Below are 16,548 nucleotides of genomic sequence, written 5' to 3' on the forward strand. Positions count from 1 at the left end.
TTTMATTGAGAGGAAGAAGAGGAAGAACCCATCCATGGCTTTTATCAAATCTCAGAGAATACACTAATAGCCCTAATTCTCTCCTCCCTGAATTTATTCCCTAATTAGACTTTTTTTTTTTTTTCCTTTAACAGAAGTGGGAATAGAATCACTGTCTTGTTTATAACCTTGTAGAAAACTGGGGTAGGAAAAAAAACCCAACAAACCAACAACCTCAGACAAAGATGCACACTATTACAAATGCAAACAGCCATCAAATTGTCCAGTTTATTGATGGGAATTCAAAATTTATACAAAACATGCCCTCTCTGCATGTCGTATTTTACCCTTAAAATGTTTCTGACAGTGTCAGGTAGATTCAGAATAAGAATATACTTCGGCTTTCAGCATGTACCTTTTATAAAGGTATTACACAAAAGCCACTAACTTACATAACATGTGGTCCCAAAATTACTTACAGACATTCTGTTTATCAAAAGACTCAGATCTCCTGCTGATCTGATGAAATAAAGGCTTAAAAATGTTTTAAGCCATTAATAAGTATCCTATGGCAGAGTCAAGAAAGTTTATGATTTCCACTATAATCTTGGGCTTAAAAAGGCAACAGTCCTAAAAAAGCAGCCCTCCAGAATATATAGAACGTGGCAATGGATATGACGCCAATTTGTAATGATCAAGTTAAGTAAAACAGATTCTTAAAGCTATGAATGATGTGAGCAGTATCACAGCAAAATAGTTAATGAATACCACAGAACCAATCAAGTTTGAAAGTTGAGCAAATGTTGTTTCAATCAACAGAGATTTGTAATGTCAAATATACCAAAACATTTTCTAAAATAAATTCCTAATGCAGAAAAATTGATTGAAAGTTTGCTCCTAGCTAATAGTACCTTTTATTTAAATTGGACCCTAAACTGATCAGACAATACATAGCCCACACTTTCGGACATTTATAATAAAAAAGCTTTTATTTTCAATTGAAACAAATGCACCATCCTGCACTTTGAAGGCTATAATGAGCCATAAGCATATTCCAAGGTGTATCAATGGCAACAGATTTGTTTCACCTCCACTGAGAAGTTACATAATGCACTCTTAATTGGTAAAGAAAATTTAAACTCAGCCTTCTCAAAGCTTCTGTACTGTGTTTCTTGGTTAACTGTACAAGTTCCACAGTCAGACCAAGAGCTTGCAGTGTGTGCAGATATTGTAGTCAATCAATAGTGTGTTTAATCATCATCTTCCTCCTCTTCCTCTTCCTCCTCAAAACTGTCTTCAAAGCCCTCACTGTCTTCCTGGTCCTCATCACCTTCTATTGCTGTATCCCACTGTGGGTGATTTTCTGGCACTGGTTTTGCTTCGTGAACTTCCAGCTGTAATTGGATAAGGAAAAAGATGAGAGGGGAAAAAAGGTTACAGACAGCAATTTGGGAAAACAAACAAATTCACAGACCGAAAACAAACAAGCCACCCATAAAAGGACAGTTAAAAAAACCCAACTGAATAACAAAACAAATCCCATCCTACTCCCCAAACCGAAAACAAAACCAAGAACTGCTTCCAGAAATAAACCAGATTTTTCTCATTAACTGGATCAACCTAGAACTAAGGAAGAGCAGGGAAATGGCAYGGCAAACCTCAAGGTATAAAATGCCACAGCCAACCATACTGCAGAAACTGAATAAACATTAAAAAACCATGAATTAAAATACACATGCACAGGAAAGCACCATGAATTTTAGTSCTGTTTAATCCATCATAAAACCACCACTACTGATACTAGGCAGAAACCACTTACAAGTCCATCCTTCCCACTTGTTTTAAAATTAGGACAGGTTGAATTCTTCAAAACAGGACTTCTGGTGTTCTAATAGCCATATGAAGTATTTTTTAATGTAATACAAATGTGTAACACAGTCAAACCTCACCTTCAATGGTTTAATCTGGTCCAATCCCATATATGAATCTGATCTTAAATAAACTGTGTACTGATAGTTTCCAGGTTTGCCTGGTGCTGGGAACTTCAGCTCTACCTACAAAAGAGATTTCGTACAGTAAGTTCTTACTGCTTTCAAATGACACAYTGGAACAAGTACTTGAGTCCTCCAATGAACAGTAAACACTACTACAGAATCACAGAAAGTTTTAGTTTCTTATTATGGACACTTCTTTGAAAACCTCTATGAAATAAAATACCTTCAGAGGAGTCACAATACCCAAAAACAGTACCTGCCATGAAAGCTGAATAATCATTGAGTCACTCAATCACTGATTYCTTTTTCTGAATTAGGCCAAGTAACTACATTAGGTACACAGTTTCACCCTGCTACATGCTAAACCTCAAAAACCTAAACAGGTTAAAATATTTAGTCTGCTGAAAGTATTACCTTAACCCCACTGTTATTTGAGTAACATCTAGGTTGGAAGAACAAATACATCAAGTTTTCATTTTTCAGAAGAACACATCCAAAGGTTACAGTCTCAGTAAAGTTCAAAAGAGCCAAAGCTAATTAATTTGTCACAGTCTCTGCTTTACAAAAAGAGAACACTTAATATTTCTAACAAATTTGAATAACATTAAGAATTTCATTGTGCATGAATACTAGTTTTCATCATCTTTTGATATCAGAGGGAAAAAAAAGAAACCATATTCTGCAAAGAAACTTGAAAGTTGTGTTAAATACTTTTTCTTTCTCCACTATCAATTTTCAGTTTAAAGGAACTTCTCTAGTTTTAACAGGAGAGTAAAATTTGTTTTCCATCTAAAGAGATAAGTATAAAAAAATTTAAATCTACATGTATTTGCATACCATAGACACTTCAATAGTTCTGTAATACACCAAAAAGAAAACTCTGCAAATACTTTACCTCTTCTTTATCTTTTAGTGTACAAACGTGATATGGCATACATATTAACATCTGCTCCTTCCGATCTGCAATATACAGCCACCACCATTCTTGTTTTTCCTTTCAAAAAGGGAGAAAAAAATGAAAGAAAGAAATCAGGATTATTGAAGTCAGGATTATTGAAGAAGATGCCCCTACACTTTGTAACAGGTCATTAGGATTCACTGGTCTTTGTAATACAGACATAAAGGAGGTGGTTTGTGCTTGCTGTTGTTTTTAAACTCTTGGATGTGCATAAATAAAATACAGTGCATACTGCACACTGAAAGCAAACAGGTTATCACAAGTAACTGCTGCTCTCCAAAGACTTCATTCAATGTATTCCACTTTAGCTAGAGTGTGGGAGATGGAACCATCCCAAAGAATTGTGTTCACTGAGGATTAACAAGCACCTTCATGCAACATGTAACAACCTTAGGTCCTTCAAATAAAAATCCAGCCTAGACAAAAAGCTCAGCATATATAAAGGAAGGAAAGTGTAAAGACATAAAGAACACTTTGCGAAAAAGTCTTTTTCAGGCAAGTGTGCTCTGTCCCACTGCTGTCCCCTCCAAAAAATGAAACGACATTTGAACATACTGAGATTTCACTTCAAGGAAGCAACTCAGTAAATATCAATATTGATTTATATTTGTAAAGGATGCCTAATGACTGTTCCCTATCACACACAAGTTTCCAAGTAGCTACAGATCTCAAGATTTTGCCATTGCAGTTGCCAAAGCAGAGTTCCTAAATTAAATTAAATGAGTGTGATCCTTCATAAAAGACAGCAACACTGTACAAAAATAGTGGTTTTTTTTTCCTTCAAAGTCAAGTTCCTTCTGACCCCTTCCTGGAGTCAGAATTTTAATTGTGGTGCAGCTCAGCAGCACAGACACAACCATTCTCAAATGGGAAAGACAATTCTTTAACATCAACTGTTCTTCATTTAAATGCTACACCTTTTTGGTTAACCCTCTGGCACTCACTTTAGGCAAAACCCACTTTAACAGAAACTGACACCTCTTGATTGTAAAAAAAAACAGCTTAGTGCTGCAAAGCAAGTTCCTGTTCCTACACCTCCTTAAGCCTTTTTTAAAAAAAGTGAGAATAGTGAGGGGCAAGGGGGAAGACTTCTACATGGTTATGAAAAAGTATTCTAGTATAACAGCATAATCTTACTCTTCAAGAAAAAAAGGGGAATACACACATTCTTTTTAGACAATCCAAATGTTGACTTATGTTCCAAAACAACTTTTATTTACCCCAATGAATTGGTAACTGATCATGTTTATAACAGACTGAAGCCCCCAAAAATGCATCTTATTGTGGTTACAAGTCAAAGCTCCAAACAAGAGAGCCAAGTTTTATACATTTATACCAAAAACAATCAGGCAGTTGCTTCAATGACCCATAAAAAAWGATTGTTTTGTTTCATTTTTAATCTAACAGCATTGGAAGGACTAAATGAAAGGATACAGAGGACTTCTAACATCACCAGTGAGTAACTTCTAAATTCCACAGCTGGGAAGCAAATGCTKTTAACATGTAGAATTTGAAGAATTTTTGTCTCTACTGGAAGAGTTAAAAGTTCAGTGGTTTTAGATTTTTTTAACACCTCAGAAGCCAGTGTTTGGTGATCTGAGATTTAAATAATGCATGTTAAAAATCACTAAATCCAAATTAACTCCTTTTCTCTTTTAAAGTGACTAATTGTTATACCAGTAATAATTATCACAATCTCACTGAAATATTAAACTATTTACAACACAAGATACTCACACCAACAACTAAAAAAACCGATTAGCACTCCTGAGACCCAGAACAAAGAAATGCAAAATTAACTCAACATGTTAAATGCCCATTTAAAAATGTATAAAAGCAAAAGCATCACTGTGAAGCAACAGCATTCACTTGTGATTTTGGAACGGGAACAGAGAACATGAAAAAAACCTATTCATATATTACTTAAGACCAGAATGTGTAGAATTCTAAACCCTTCCTAAAACTATTCCAAGTGATTTTCTTTAGGAAAAACCATCCTATGTGATTACAAGGCATAAGTTATTTTATCTGTARGTTTCAACAGTAAATATATTGTCAATCTTCTTGACAGTGTAGCAAAGAAGACTTTTATGCAGTCAAAGTGTTTATTTCCTAGCCAAGAGGCCTCTAGGAATAGAAAGATGAACAGTATAAATAGCACAGATGAACAAGAGCTACAGAAGCAAGATCTGTTACAGAAACGGCTAATCCCCATTTTAGACCTATAAGGACTGTGACCATAGTAAAAAGGACCTGAAGTTGTATCAGCGTGCTATTTTTGATTTTACCAAAACACTGTGCTGATTTACTATACATTGTTCTTAAAAAAAACCCAAAAATTCCTTGCCATGGAGAGTGATGGAAACATGGACAAAATATCGAAACCATCAAGTGGATTTTCACAAAAACTGGTAAAAATAAGAGCCAAGGGGAGAAGAAATACCAGTGCAAATGACATTCATTGATCTAATATACAAAGGAATCTAGTGAGTAAATTCTTTGGGGTCAGGAGCTTCACTTCCAAAGTGCCATCACTTTTTCACAGACAGGACAACTGTGCAAGAGTGTAATTTTCCTCTCGYTTATTGGGTGGAATTTAAAGTTTATGCCTGTGAGAATCTGGCAAACTAACAGGCAAGTGGGCAAAACGCCCTTTAACAGATGGGTGCAAGGTTTGGCATGCCAGGGAACCAGTATGTTCATGAAATTGGAACACCAAGGCCAGTTTCTACCTAAAAAATGTCAAAACTACAATCTGTGCAGTTTCTGGATCCATGGATGCAGGAGCAGAAAATAATTATTTAGGAACCTGCATAGATTAAAGACACATCTCTGGCAGAGTAATCAAGTGGCCCAAAATTTGGATGAAACAGTACTAAGACTGCCTCCTGAGAACAAGTATATTAGGCTCAGCTACACTCAAACATCTGTAAATTCTGGAATACAGCATTTTATCTCTAATTTTGTATCTCTGAACTGGCTATGACCACATAATACTCTAAATAACAGACAAAAAAACAACCAAACCAGAGTACGCTGGATTTTGCTCTTCAGATGCTGCAGATGAGCTCTATMTGAACATGCTCCAAGTACAGCTGCATTCAACTTTCACAAAATCAGTGAAGAAAAATTGGAACATTTACATCTGCAGTACCATGAGAGGCTACATATCTTTCAAGTTCAAGCCCTAGATTTCTTTTAAGCAGCGAGCTGCATTTAGGTTTTATCATAAAACCCATATGTAGCTTGGTTACACACAGCTGAAGCTTATGCAGCTTTATAAAGAGTATCGTGAGAGGCTACATGTGTATCTTTCAAGTTCAAGCCCTAGATTTCTTTTAAGAAGCGAGCTGCATTTAGGTTTTATCATAACACCCATATGTAGCTTGGTTATACTCTTTATAAAGCTGCATAAGCTTCAGCTGTGTAAGTAGAAGCAATGTCTCTGCAGGTACCCCCACTGCAGTAAAAGAGAAATACAAACAGTCAACATCCCTGAGGCACTGGGCACGGCACTTACTGTCTGCGAGCTTTAACTGATGACCAAAGCCAGYTGCCCTTGCAGCAAGGAGGTATTAAGACTCTGCAGCACATTTGACATGATCTAAAGCAGCCAGAAGAGCAGAATGCCGTCCACCTTTGTATGTTATGCTGGTGTGCTGCTGGAAGCTGCATTGAGAGATGGGAGTGCACCCAACTGTCAGGAAAATACAGCTGTAAGTTCAGCCATTACAAAACTAAGTGTCAGCTAAGGCCTTCAGGAAGACAATTTATTTGCYTTATGTCCTCTCCGGGTCCTTAGCAACAAGTCTTGCTTCTCACAATTTGCTTTTTAATGCTGATAGCAGGTGAACCCAGCAGRAACACTGTGATCACAAATATGTGTACAATGGAGTATGCTTCACATGCAACAAGCTGTACAGGGTACAGACATAAAGAGCCCTCGGGACTGAGAAGAGGGAGCAAATATACACAGTATCTTCCTTTTTAATCYATGTTTTACTATTTTTTCCCATCTTAGTTGACGTCTTTAAACCACAAGAGAAAGCACAAGCCTTGCATCCCATTCCTTTTACTGGAGATATTAGAAGAGATCCTACATTAATTCCTCAGTCAGACTGCAGGGAAGCAAAGGAAAGAAAGTGTGGCCAAACACTCCTTCCTCCTGGTTGCAGTCTGGGGACCCCCAAGGACCTAGTTTGTTTGCTCAGAACACAAACCCTCCACTTGGAAAAATCCCATCTTTTTCAGGGTTTCAGTGCTATTAAGAGGTTCTCAGAACAAGTACTGAATGGCTTGTCAGTGCAAGTAACAGCTAAAATATCAGAACACACTTTCAACACCAAAGTCTGCTGTAAAGACACCTCAGCCTGTACTGAGTCACCACTCTCAAACACAACTCTTCCTCTGATACTCATTTACACCTGAATTTGTATTTTTGAGCTGTACAGGAAAGACTGTTCCACAGCCGGCTTCTGCCACCTCCAGACTACAGTGGTAGAAAGAGACAGCTTTGCCAACCAACCCTATCTTCCACAGYTGCACACTGTGCTCCCACCATGTGGGTGCATTGAGACTTGAATTCAACCAGTAAGCCAAAACTATCTTCTGATCCAAATGACTCCCAAACTGTCCTATCATTACTTGTAGCACAGGAGGAGGCAAGACCTCCCCCCATCACAGGCACTTGCAGTTAGATGTAAAGTTAAAAACACTCCAACACTTCACCTGAAGTTTTATACAAGTTTGCAAGTCTCGGGGAACTGGGTAGAAAGAATAATGAAGAAAAAGTTTTCAGGAAAGTATCTGAAAATATTTAATTTTATAAGTTAAAACTTTATAAAATTATTACTACTTTTCTCCCATACATTAAGCTTTWTAAAAGCCTAGTATTTACAGTAAAAATATTAGAAGATCAATGAATTTGTATTACTATAAATTTTCGTGTTTCATAACTGTCAGGTTTTTATTACTGACCTCAGGAAAAAAAAGACTGTAAACAGGATGTGTTATCTTTGACTTCGTTTCAAGAAGGGCTCGTTCCTTTCTCTGTATACTTTGCTGTAATTCTTGCCACTCCTGTCAAAGATAAGATTAAAGAATTATTATGCAGCAGCCATCTTTTTCATTAAAAAACCACAAAATGGTGCATGAAAATACTACATGTGACACACTCAAGTATTGCTTGTGCAATACTAAACATTATAAAGGGAAAAAGCATATCTCTGGGGCTTGCACACAAAAACTCAATTCTACAGCACTCTATTCCTGAGCTATAAGAGTTCTGATTACAAGTTTGATGATTCCTTTCCCATCAGAAGCTTAATCTCACTCTGTATGGGACATTCAGATGTCACTCAAATCTTTTTCTGTTCTGTAAGACTGATGGCGCACAAATCATCTACCACCATCATGTCTCACTCTCAATTGCAATTACAGTTTCAAATGACTAACTTAACAGTCACTAGAATTTAGTAACCCCCAGTACAAATTTGTTCAACTACTGCATGCATAGCATGCACTATGCAGCATGCAACAGTCACTGCTTGTAAAGAACACATTTCAAAGGAGAGACTTTAAGTCAAAATTCTGCAGCAGCTAGTAATCAAATTAAGCTGAAAGAAATRCTGCAGTTTTCTGCAGTAGTTTAGCCATTTTTCTCATGTCATTTCTATGTCTTCCGACTATGCTGCAAAGAATCTTCACTACTCRCTCTGAAAACAACTTGCAATGACAAAGCTCTTATACCAGAATGAGGTCTGAAAATCTCTGGAGTACTGGTATTACTCCTTCATCCTAGTGTTGCCTAGCCTGAGGGGATGCTAGAGGATTAAAATGCATTTTCTCTCAACCCCAGAGGCAACATTACCCTTGAAGAAAAAGTAAGGCTTACAGCTTCATCATCTTTGTTTTGCTTCTCATCTTGTTCTCTRTCAGAGTCTCTGTCACTTCCATCATCTTTTTCACTCTGAGAGTCCCTGTTTGTTTCTTCTTCTTCAGATTCACTTCCTTTATCAGAGACCTCCTCCTCCTCTTCCTTCACAACAACTTCCTAATGGGAAAGAAAAAAAAAAACACCACCTCTAACTTTGTCTGCATTACTGTAGTACACAGAATTCACAGCACCTATCTTAAGGTCACACCATATATGCATCTCTTCTTGTGTCACAGTTATGTCTACAGTGAAGACTAATCCTTTTCACCTCATTTGCTAAGAGGAGGAAGGAAGAATATTCCTTCTCCATACAGCAYTCACAACAGGAATAGAAAAAAACAGTATTTGATTCCCAGATTGGATGTCCCATCCCTGCAAGCGTTCAAGGCCAGATTGGATGAGGCTCTGGGAAAAACTCATCTAGTGAGCGGAAGCCCTGAGTGCCCATGGCAGAGGGGTTGGAACTAAATRATCTTTAAGGTTCCTTTCAACCCAAGCTGTTCTGTGACTCTGAGACTATATTTCATAAAGTCATCAGAAAATTACAGAGAACTTAAGAAAGTACCTATGACTTAGCCCATGAGGTGGAGAAAACACCATGCAGTGGAAGTGTAGCACTACTAAAGCTACTTAATTTATCAGAAGAAAGTCTCATTTCAGTTTTTAGCTTTTAAAAAAAAGTAGAAACTACAGAATAAATCACCTCCCAGAAGGCAGCATAACAAGARTAACAAGGACAGTGAAGTCAAATTTCTAAAATAATTGAGCAGAATTTTCAGCAGGTCACTGCAAACCTTAGCATGGTGGTTGTCTGATTGCTCCACTAGTGATTCTCAAATGCAAAAAAACCAAATGCTATTTTAGAAGACATACCTTACAAAGGCATAAAATTAAATGTAAGAGACAGGTACAAAACCCCCSATTAGATTACAAGCGATAAACTGAATAAAATGATATCATTGAATCTGTGAGCTACCCCATTAGCTTGTTTTTGCTTCTGCTGTTTTGGTGGTTGCAATGAAGGTGGCACAGGTTTCTTTTTCAATGGCTTCTTTTTCTTTGATTTTGAAGCTTTCTTGGTTCCTTTATTCTTTTGTTGCCATCCTTTGCTCTTAACTTTGCTGGCATCTCCTTGCTGCAAGAAAGCAATATTTTAAATATTTATTATGTCCATAAAATTTCAGTCATTCAACTGTACTTTAAGCATTTTAAGCTGAGAACCAAAATTAGAAAGCACAGCTTAAAGGACACTTCAGTAGGCATTTCTGAAAAAAATGCTTGAGAAGTGCACAATTAGCAATTCAAGATCTGAAAKAAAGTTCTCTTTAATTAGCAAAAGGAATATTCACTCTTCACTTACCCCATCTTCTGTTGGTTGCTCTTCTGCTGCACAGATAGACTGTTCCTTTTCAAACACTTCCTGGTTAGAAAAAGATGTGAAAACTACTAATGCCTCTCTGTACCAAAAGAGCAAATTATTATTTCATATTTGAACTTAAACTACATCACCTTAATCTAGGTCTGAATGTTTTAGTTACTATGGCAAATTCTTTTATTAGTGACAGACACAACAGGGGACCATCAAATCAAAATTAAACACTATTTCAAACATTTGGTCTCAGATTTTTCCATCACTAAACAAATTTAGTAGCAACACATTATCTTCTCCAAAGAATCTACTTGTTTTGTAAAGTACAGAAATCCTATCTCACAAAAGTAAGCAGTAGTAAAATGCTAATTCTGCTCCAGTTGTCAGAGCATTAAAAACTTCAACAGCTGCTCTGCTACTCAGGGACACAAAACAACAAATCAAACCAGAAATGTGAAACGTTATGACACAACACAATATCAGTRTTCCGTAGACTAGGACATCTCTATGTAAATGGATTTTTAATGCATTTCTKTCTTTAAAATATATGCCATTTTTAAAAAACTCACCCAAACAAAAGTCACAAAGAGATGTCCTATATAAAAGATGGCAAATAGGAAATACCACCACAAAAGAAGTGCATCATACAGCTCTAGTTTTACAGTCATATATTTCTATGCCAAACTGCCTRGTGGAAGTCACACAAGAAACATCTTAAACAAATTTTCTATATGCTGTTAGACATTTCAGTTTTTAAGTACAGCTCATAGTTTTCAGTTTCCTTCATTTTGCAATTCCAGCATAGAGATACACTGCTTTTACTTTCTACCTACTCACCCTCAGTTACCACAGCATTAGCACATGGTGCTTACATTATACAGACTTTCTGCTGAACTGGCTTCAAGTCTGATCTCACCTGKAACACTCAGGCTTGTGTGCCTTGCCTCCAAGGTGTAACTCAGACCTTCTGTTTACTTAGACAATTATGCAATTAGTACAGYTGCAAAAATTGACACTGTAGTCTTTGACATATCAAAGTTTGTTTAGGTTCTGTGCATTAAGGTTTTTTTTGTTCAAAGAAAGCCATTACTGCATTTTAAGCTAGAAAATAAGCACAGCTCAGAAATTTAACTACAAGAGTGTGGTATTGGTTTGGTTATGCCATTGTTCCCTACTCAGCAGTCCACTTTCTCCATGTGACACGGTGTACCTCCTTTATATTATGCCTATTCTSCATTCTGCTGGACTGCATTACTTTCATAAAAGTCTCTAAAACACCCAAGAGATTTGTAACATTATGAGTCCACATAAAGTGAAATCAAACACTGTCCTGAGGACTTGTGTGAATATTTTATTTTAGTTCAAGAACCAAGTTTCTGAATGTCTCTTCCTGTTATTAACAAACCTCAGAGCAGTATCACTTGCCATATTCTTTTACTGTTCCCTAGACAACTGCAATGGGTCAGACTGAACTTTGGTCTTATTCCAGGAAAACTTTCTCATTCAGAAACAAAATCATAAGGATGGATTAAGAGCACAAGTCCCCAATCTCAAATCTTAACCTTACAGTTATGTTTACAAACAACCCTAAATGCCTGTTTACTAAAATATACCTACAGTTACCCTTGAAAGAACAAGTATTCTTAATACTTACGGCCATGGTCTGTCTTGTTAGTGTGACCAGAACAGTGACAAGAGAGCCTACTGTAATGTTGTTGCTGTCTTCATCATCCAAAACTAATGTAAAAAGAAAAGCAACCCATTTATTAGACTTTTTTCAACTCTTTCTCTCCATTAAACATTGCTTCTGCTAATTCTAAATSTAAGCATACAAATGTCAGCATTTTTAACAAAAAAAAAATTCAAAATATTATTTAATAAGTCTCTTACAACTTAAAATATACTATCAAGAAGAGAGCTGGTTATTCAGCAGACTACATAACTGCAACATTAAGTTTGAAATTTTAATTGCATGAAAATTAGAAAATTCTAARTTATAGCTGCTGTGGGAACCATAACCCTGTAATACTGTTCATTATATATTAAAGCATAAAACTTCAGAAACATGAAATACCACACATGACAGARAGACCCTGATATATTTCTTCTGGGAATCATAATTTTCATTTTCCTGACTTTCATATGATTAACAAGTCAATTTCAATGCCACATTAACAATCATGCATTTAATTATTTTTTTAAGGAGAAGGCAAAGGAAARTAAAAGAACAGCAATGATTAGTTTAACTAAAATATCAAACAAACCCCACAGGAGAGCCACTGAGGAGTTTGTATCTCCAGCCTATAAACTGGAGAATATCTCAGGCAGAGGAGGAATAGAGTTAGTTCTATCCCAGCATAGACATTTTATTTACTACCCTGAGAAAGCAGTTTTACTATTCACTGGTCTTCCATACACATTTCATATAATAGCAATACTGAGCTAAACAGAAAAGCATATGCATGGCGTAGTCCTCCACACCACAYTTGAGTGCAGCAGTGTGACAAATGAAGACTACAGGCAGAAAAAGGCTGTTTGCCAAAATATGAGAAAGTATTCCAACATTGAATTTTAAGCAGATTAACAGGACCCACAAACAAAAAAAAACCCAAAAAACAACCCACAAATAACATTCAGAAACACCAAGATTAGCAGACATTTGCTTCCTTAACRGATATTTCCTCTAACATTTGCTTCTCATAAGGGGCTACACATAAGCCAAATTATAAGCAGGCTACCCAAAGCATATCACATTTTGAATGTGATCATCACTATAACAATGACAATATGCACTAGAAACAAGAATTAGAACAACCTTACAAGTATCACATTTACTAGCACTGATCTTCTAGGAAGAAAAGGAGACCACAGAACCAATTCCCTTCCCACTGCAAGGCTGTCTAACAGGAACTGCTTAACAATGTACCTTATCTTCAGAGAGGRAGAGCATTATACATTCATTGAAACAGTAAATACAAAAGTTAGCTAAGCATAGCACAGACAAATGCTGCCAGATATAAAAATTATACAAGGGTTATCACAAAGGAACCCATGAATATTTAGTCATCAGGGTCTCCAACTCAAAAATCTCATAAAGGACTCTTCATACTGGAGAAAGCGGAGCATAAATTCTGGAATAAGCATAACTGTTTAAGATAGCTAATAMAAGTGGTATTTCAACCAGAATTCCACATTGCTCATGAACGATTAAAATCAAAAGACAAAATATTAAATAAGCTCCTTATGAGAAACTACTGCTGGCTTGGGAATGGAATGGAATGTTTCAATGTACTTTATCTCCYCAGACTATAAATCTCATGCACGAGAACCCACCACTCCAAAGAAGCATGTAATTTCCAGGTCACATAAATAACAGTGAGTTGTGTTTCAGCATCCTCCAAAAGCTTACTGCCAGCAGGCTATCAAAATGTCAGAAGAGTGACATACACAGAACAAAAGGACCTCCCACTCACCCTGTGGTTTTATATCCATAGTGACATATGGAAAGCTGCCAAGGACAGCCATAACTTCTTCGTATTTCTTATCTTCTAGGAAATGCAGTAAATTGCGACGATCTGAGCCTTTCAAACTCACCAAATCCTGAATACTTTTGATTTTATACTGGAATTAAAAAAAGAAKAAAGGAAGCCATTTGGTAACATGGAACACAGTCCACAAATAAACTCTTGATAATACATCACTGTTACTAATAAATACACACCATTTGTTCTTATTAAAAAACCTAACACTTTAGGAAAACTAGCAAACATATGTTCTGAGAAACAAWAAACCAAAGAGGCTGCACTCAAACCTATTAAATAGCACTGCTTTGAACACTGGTGTGTTCCTTAGTATGTGGCTCCTTAGAAATGGCACTTTACAGTTTCTTATAAAATTGTTATTTCGGCCAGGTTTTCAGAAAGTTAAGCCAAGGAATCTTACTAATAGGGGTTTTTATTTAGCTAGAGTACTCCAGTGCTTTCAGATTTACATTAGCAGAAACAACCAAATACAAGTTCAGGGATTTTTTTGTACTGAACTGCAGACAAAACTAAATCCACTCCTTTTAAGATTTGCAGAGGAGTGCTAAAAGGAAAAGAAAAACCACAGATCTCAACACTTGATTACCTCACCATTATAAATGCATGCACTTTATTAAAAACTATTTCATGCATCCAGGTAGACTGATCATATTGCCAATCTAGGGCACTGTATTTTTTAAGAACTCAATGCATGTGAATCCTCCACCAACTAGCCTAATAAATTCTTCCCTCTTTCAGGGTAAACACAGGWGGGATTATAACATAGCCAAATTCTTCATTTTTTTTACTGTTACAATGCAAATGTCAAAACATATATCTAAAATTGCTTATTTTTTCGTAGGTTCCCTGTGGTTTAAAACCGGATTAAAAAGTCTTTAATGATACCTGTAAGAGAATCTTTTACTTTATCYAAAGGACATGACTACTTGAATATTTCATGAACGAGCATCTTCAGAGGGGATTAAGAAAATGCAGTACCTAAAAATTCTTAGTCCTCACACTAGCACAGAAGCATTTAAACACCATCTAAGGCTGTAGTTAAAACCAAACAAAATTTACATCAGATAAAAAGAATATTTTCAAGATTGATCCAAATTAACCACTGTAAAAAAACTATCAGAAAAGTCAACAGCTTCTAGTAGAAGGTAAGCGCTGTTTCTAACCAGGCATTCCCAGAAGATACACTATACTAGACTCAAACAAACAAGCAGGTTTGAATACAGAGACAGCTGGTGAAACGAAGTGAAGAAGCACACGCAAGTATTCAGATCAGACAAAAAATACAGTATTTTTGTASTCCTTAAATTCTACCAATAACAACACTTACCCAACTACAGTTACACAGCAAAAGCTTTAAAAGAGTCTTTCACACAAAGGATCACAAAACCTGAAATGCTTCCCACAGTAACTTTTTTTTTTCTTTTATTAACTCCTCTGTGTAAGCTTCCAAACACATTTTCTATCAAAGTAGATTAAGAATGAAGTAAAGCCAAACAAGCCCATCCCCCGACCCCAGAAAAAAAGTCCAGTAGAATATTCCAGACATGCTCTGGAAGAATACTAAATAGGAGATAGTACATTGTAATAAGAAAGAAACTTTCTATTGTTTGTTAGGTTAACAGACTGATCTTCTACACTTATTTACACTTACCATATCTCTGATCTTAATTCCCACCTCCTAACTGAGATTGATTTTAAAGAAACCAAAAGTAGATAGAACATCTAGGAAGTATTGTATTAAACTCCTGAAAAATAAATCTATTTTTATTCTCTTAGTTAATTCATGACCTTGCTTCCTTAGGCACGAATAGGTAAAAGAAGCAGTAGATAGCATTTTAAGAAGTTACAAAGTATCATTTTATTTTTATACCTTTTTATGATTGGAAACTCTCCTAAGATTGTCTTCTTCAATGTGAGGCAGCTGTAAAAGGGGAGACTTGAACTGCTGAAGTCCCTGGACTGTCATCTGGGAAAGCTTCATGCAATTTTCCAAAGATCCCAAAGATGGAGCACGGAACTCCCTTTCTTGGGGGAAATGAAACAAATGACATAATTTTTAATTTTTTTCTTCTTACACTTTTTCAATGTATACTTGTATTACAGAAAACTTCATTTCCAGTTTACCAAGCAAAAGAAAAAGACATCTTAAAATGCTCAGTATAATTAACTAGACAGCCCTTTTACTCTCWCTCCAGTCACATAGGCCAGCAGACATTTTCTTGCTTCTTTCTAGGGTGTCACAGCTGAACACTAAGAAAGGAAACATCTAACATTGTCTCRGGAAATAACTGCACAATGTATCCATGCAGTTATTGCATACAAAAACTTCATCAATTCAGTTTAAAAAATGCAGCATCAAAACAAACTTATATTTGTATGTTTTATGTATGTATGTGTGTGTGTGTAATCTGTTTAGCRTATCATTTAATAAAGTTTATCATTAATCTTTTACAACATAATACATTATTTACAATATTTTCATCATGAAAAATTAACATACAGATAGCCTATTACATGCAAGAAAAGCTGTATAATAGAAGCTAAGCAAAGTATATTATGTTAGGAGGCAGTAAGAAGAGCTGTAAAATTATCAAATGCATGATTTTTATACATAAACTTAATGGTTAAAAGGGATATCTGAGCAAACACCTATTTGACTTTTCTTYTAGAAATTACCTATAATTCTTTTCGTGCTTTAAAGCACAAAAAGGCCCACACTCTGATAATTAAAATTTAACAAGGTAGACAATAAGGTAGACAAGGAGAAAAAG

At 36.0% G+C, this 16,548-nt stretch overlaps 1 protein-coding gene across 2 annotated transcripts in view; it reads right to left on the bottom strand.

Moving 5' to 3' along the window:
* Window positions 1–234: 234 nt before the first annotated feature.
* Window positions 235–16,548, bottom strand: part of SEC63 (SEC63 homolog, protein translocation regulator) — a 155,798-nt gene continuing 139,484 nt past the window's right edge. For both annotated transcript variants that reach the window (XM_057390140.1, XM_057390139.1), the window contains 10 exons: window positions 15,648–15,802; window positions 13,709–13,856; window positions 11,890–11,972; window positions 10,227–10,286; window positions 9,843–10,001; window positions 8,825–8,983; window positions 7,909–8,010; window positions 2,869–2,967; window positions 1,929–2,033; window positions 235–1,373 (listed from right to left, as the gene is read on the bottom strand). In XM_057390140.1, the coding sequence (XP_057246123.1) occupies window positions 1,230–1,373; window positions 1,929–2,033; window positions 2,869–2,967; window positions 7,909–8,010; window positions 8,825–8,983; window positions 9,843–10,001; window positions 10,227–10,286; window positions 11,890–11,972; window positions 13,709–13,856; window positions 15,648–15,802 (1,214 nt within the window). In that variant the 3' untranslated portion in view covers window positions 235–1,229. The remainder of the gene's footprint in view (window positions 1,374–1,928; window positions 2,034–2,868; window positions 2,968–7,908; window positions 8,011–8,824; window positions 8,984–9,842; window positions 10,002–10,226; window positions 10,287–11,889; window positions 11,973–13,708; window positions 13,857–15,647; window positions 15,803–16,548) is intronic.

This window comes from Malurus melanocephalus, unplaced genomic scaffold (assembly GCF_030028575.1).
Source record: "Malurus melanocephalus ecotype Western Australia unplaced genomic scaffold, MMel_1.1 scaffold_23, whole genome shotgun sequence".
Lineage (NCBI taxonomy): Eukaryota > Metazoa > Chordata > Aves > Passeriformes > Maluridae > Malurus > Malurus melanocephalus.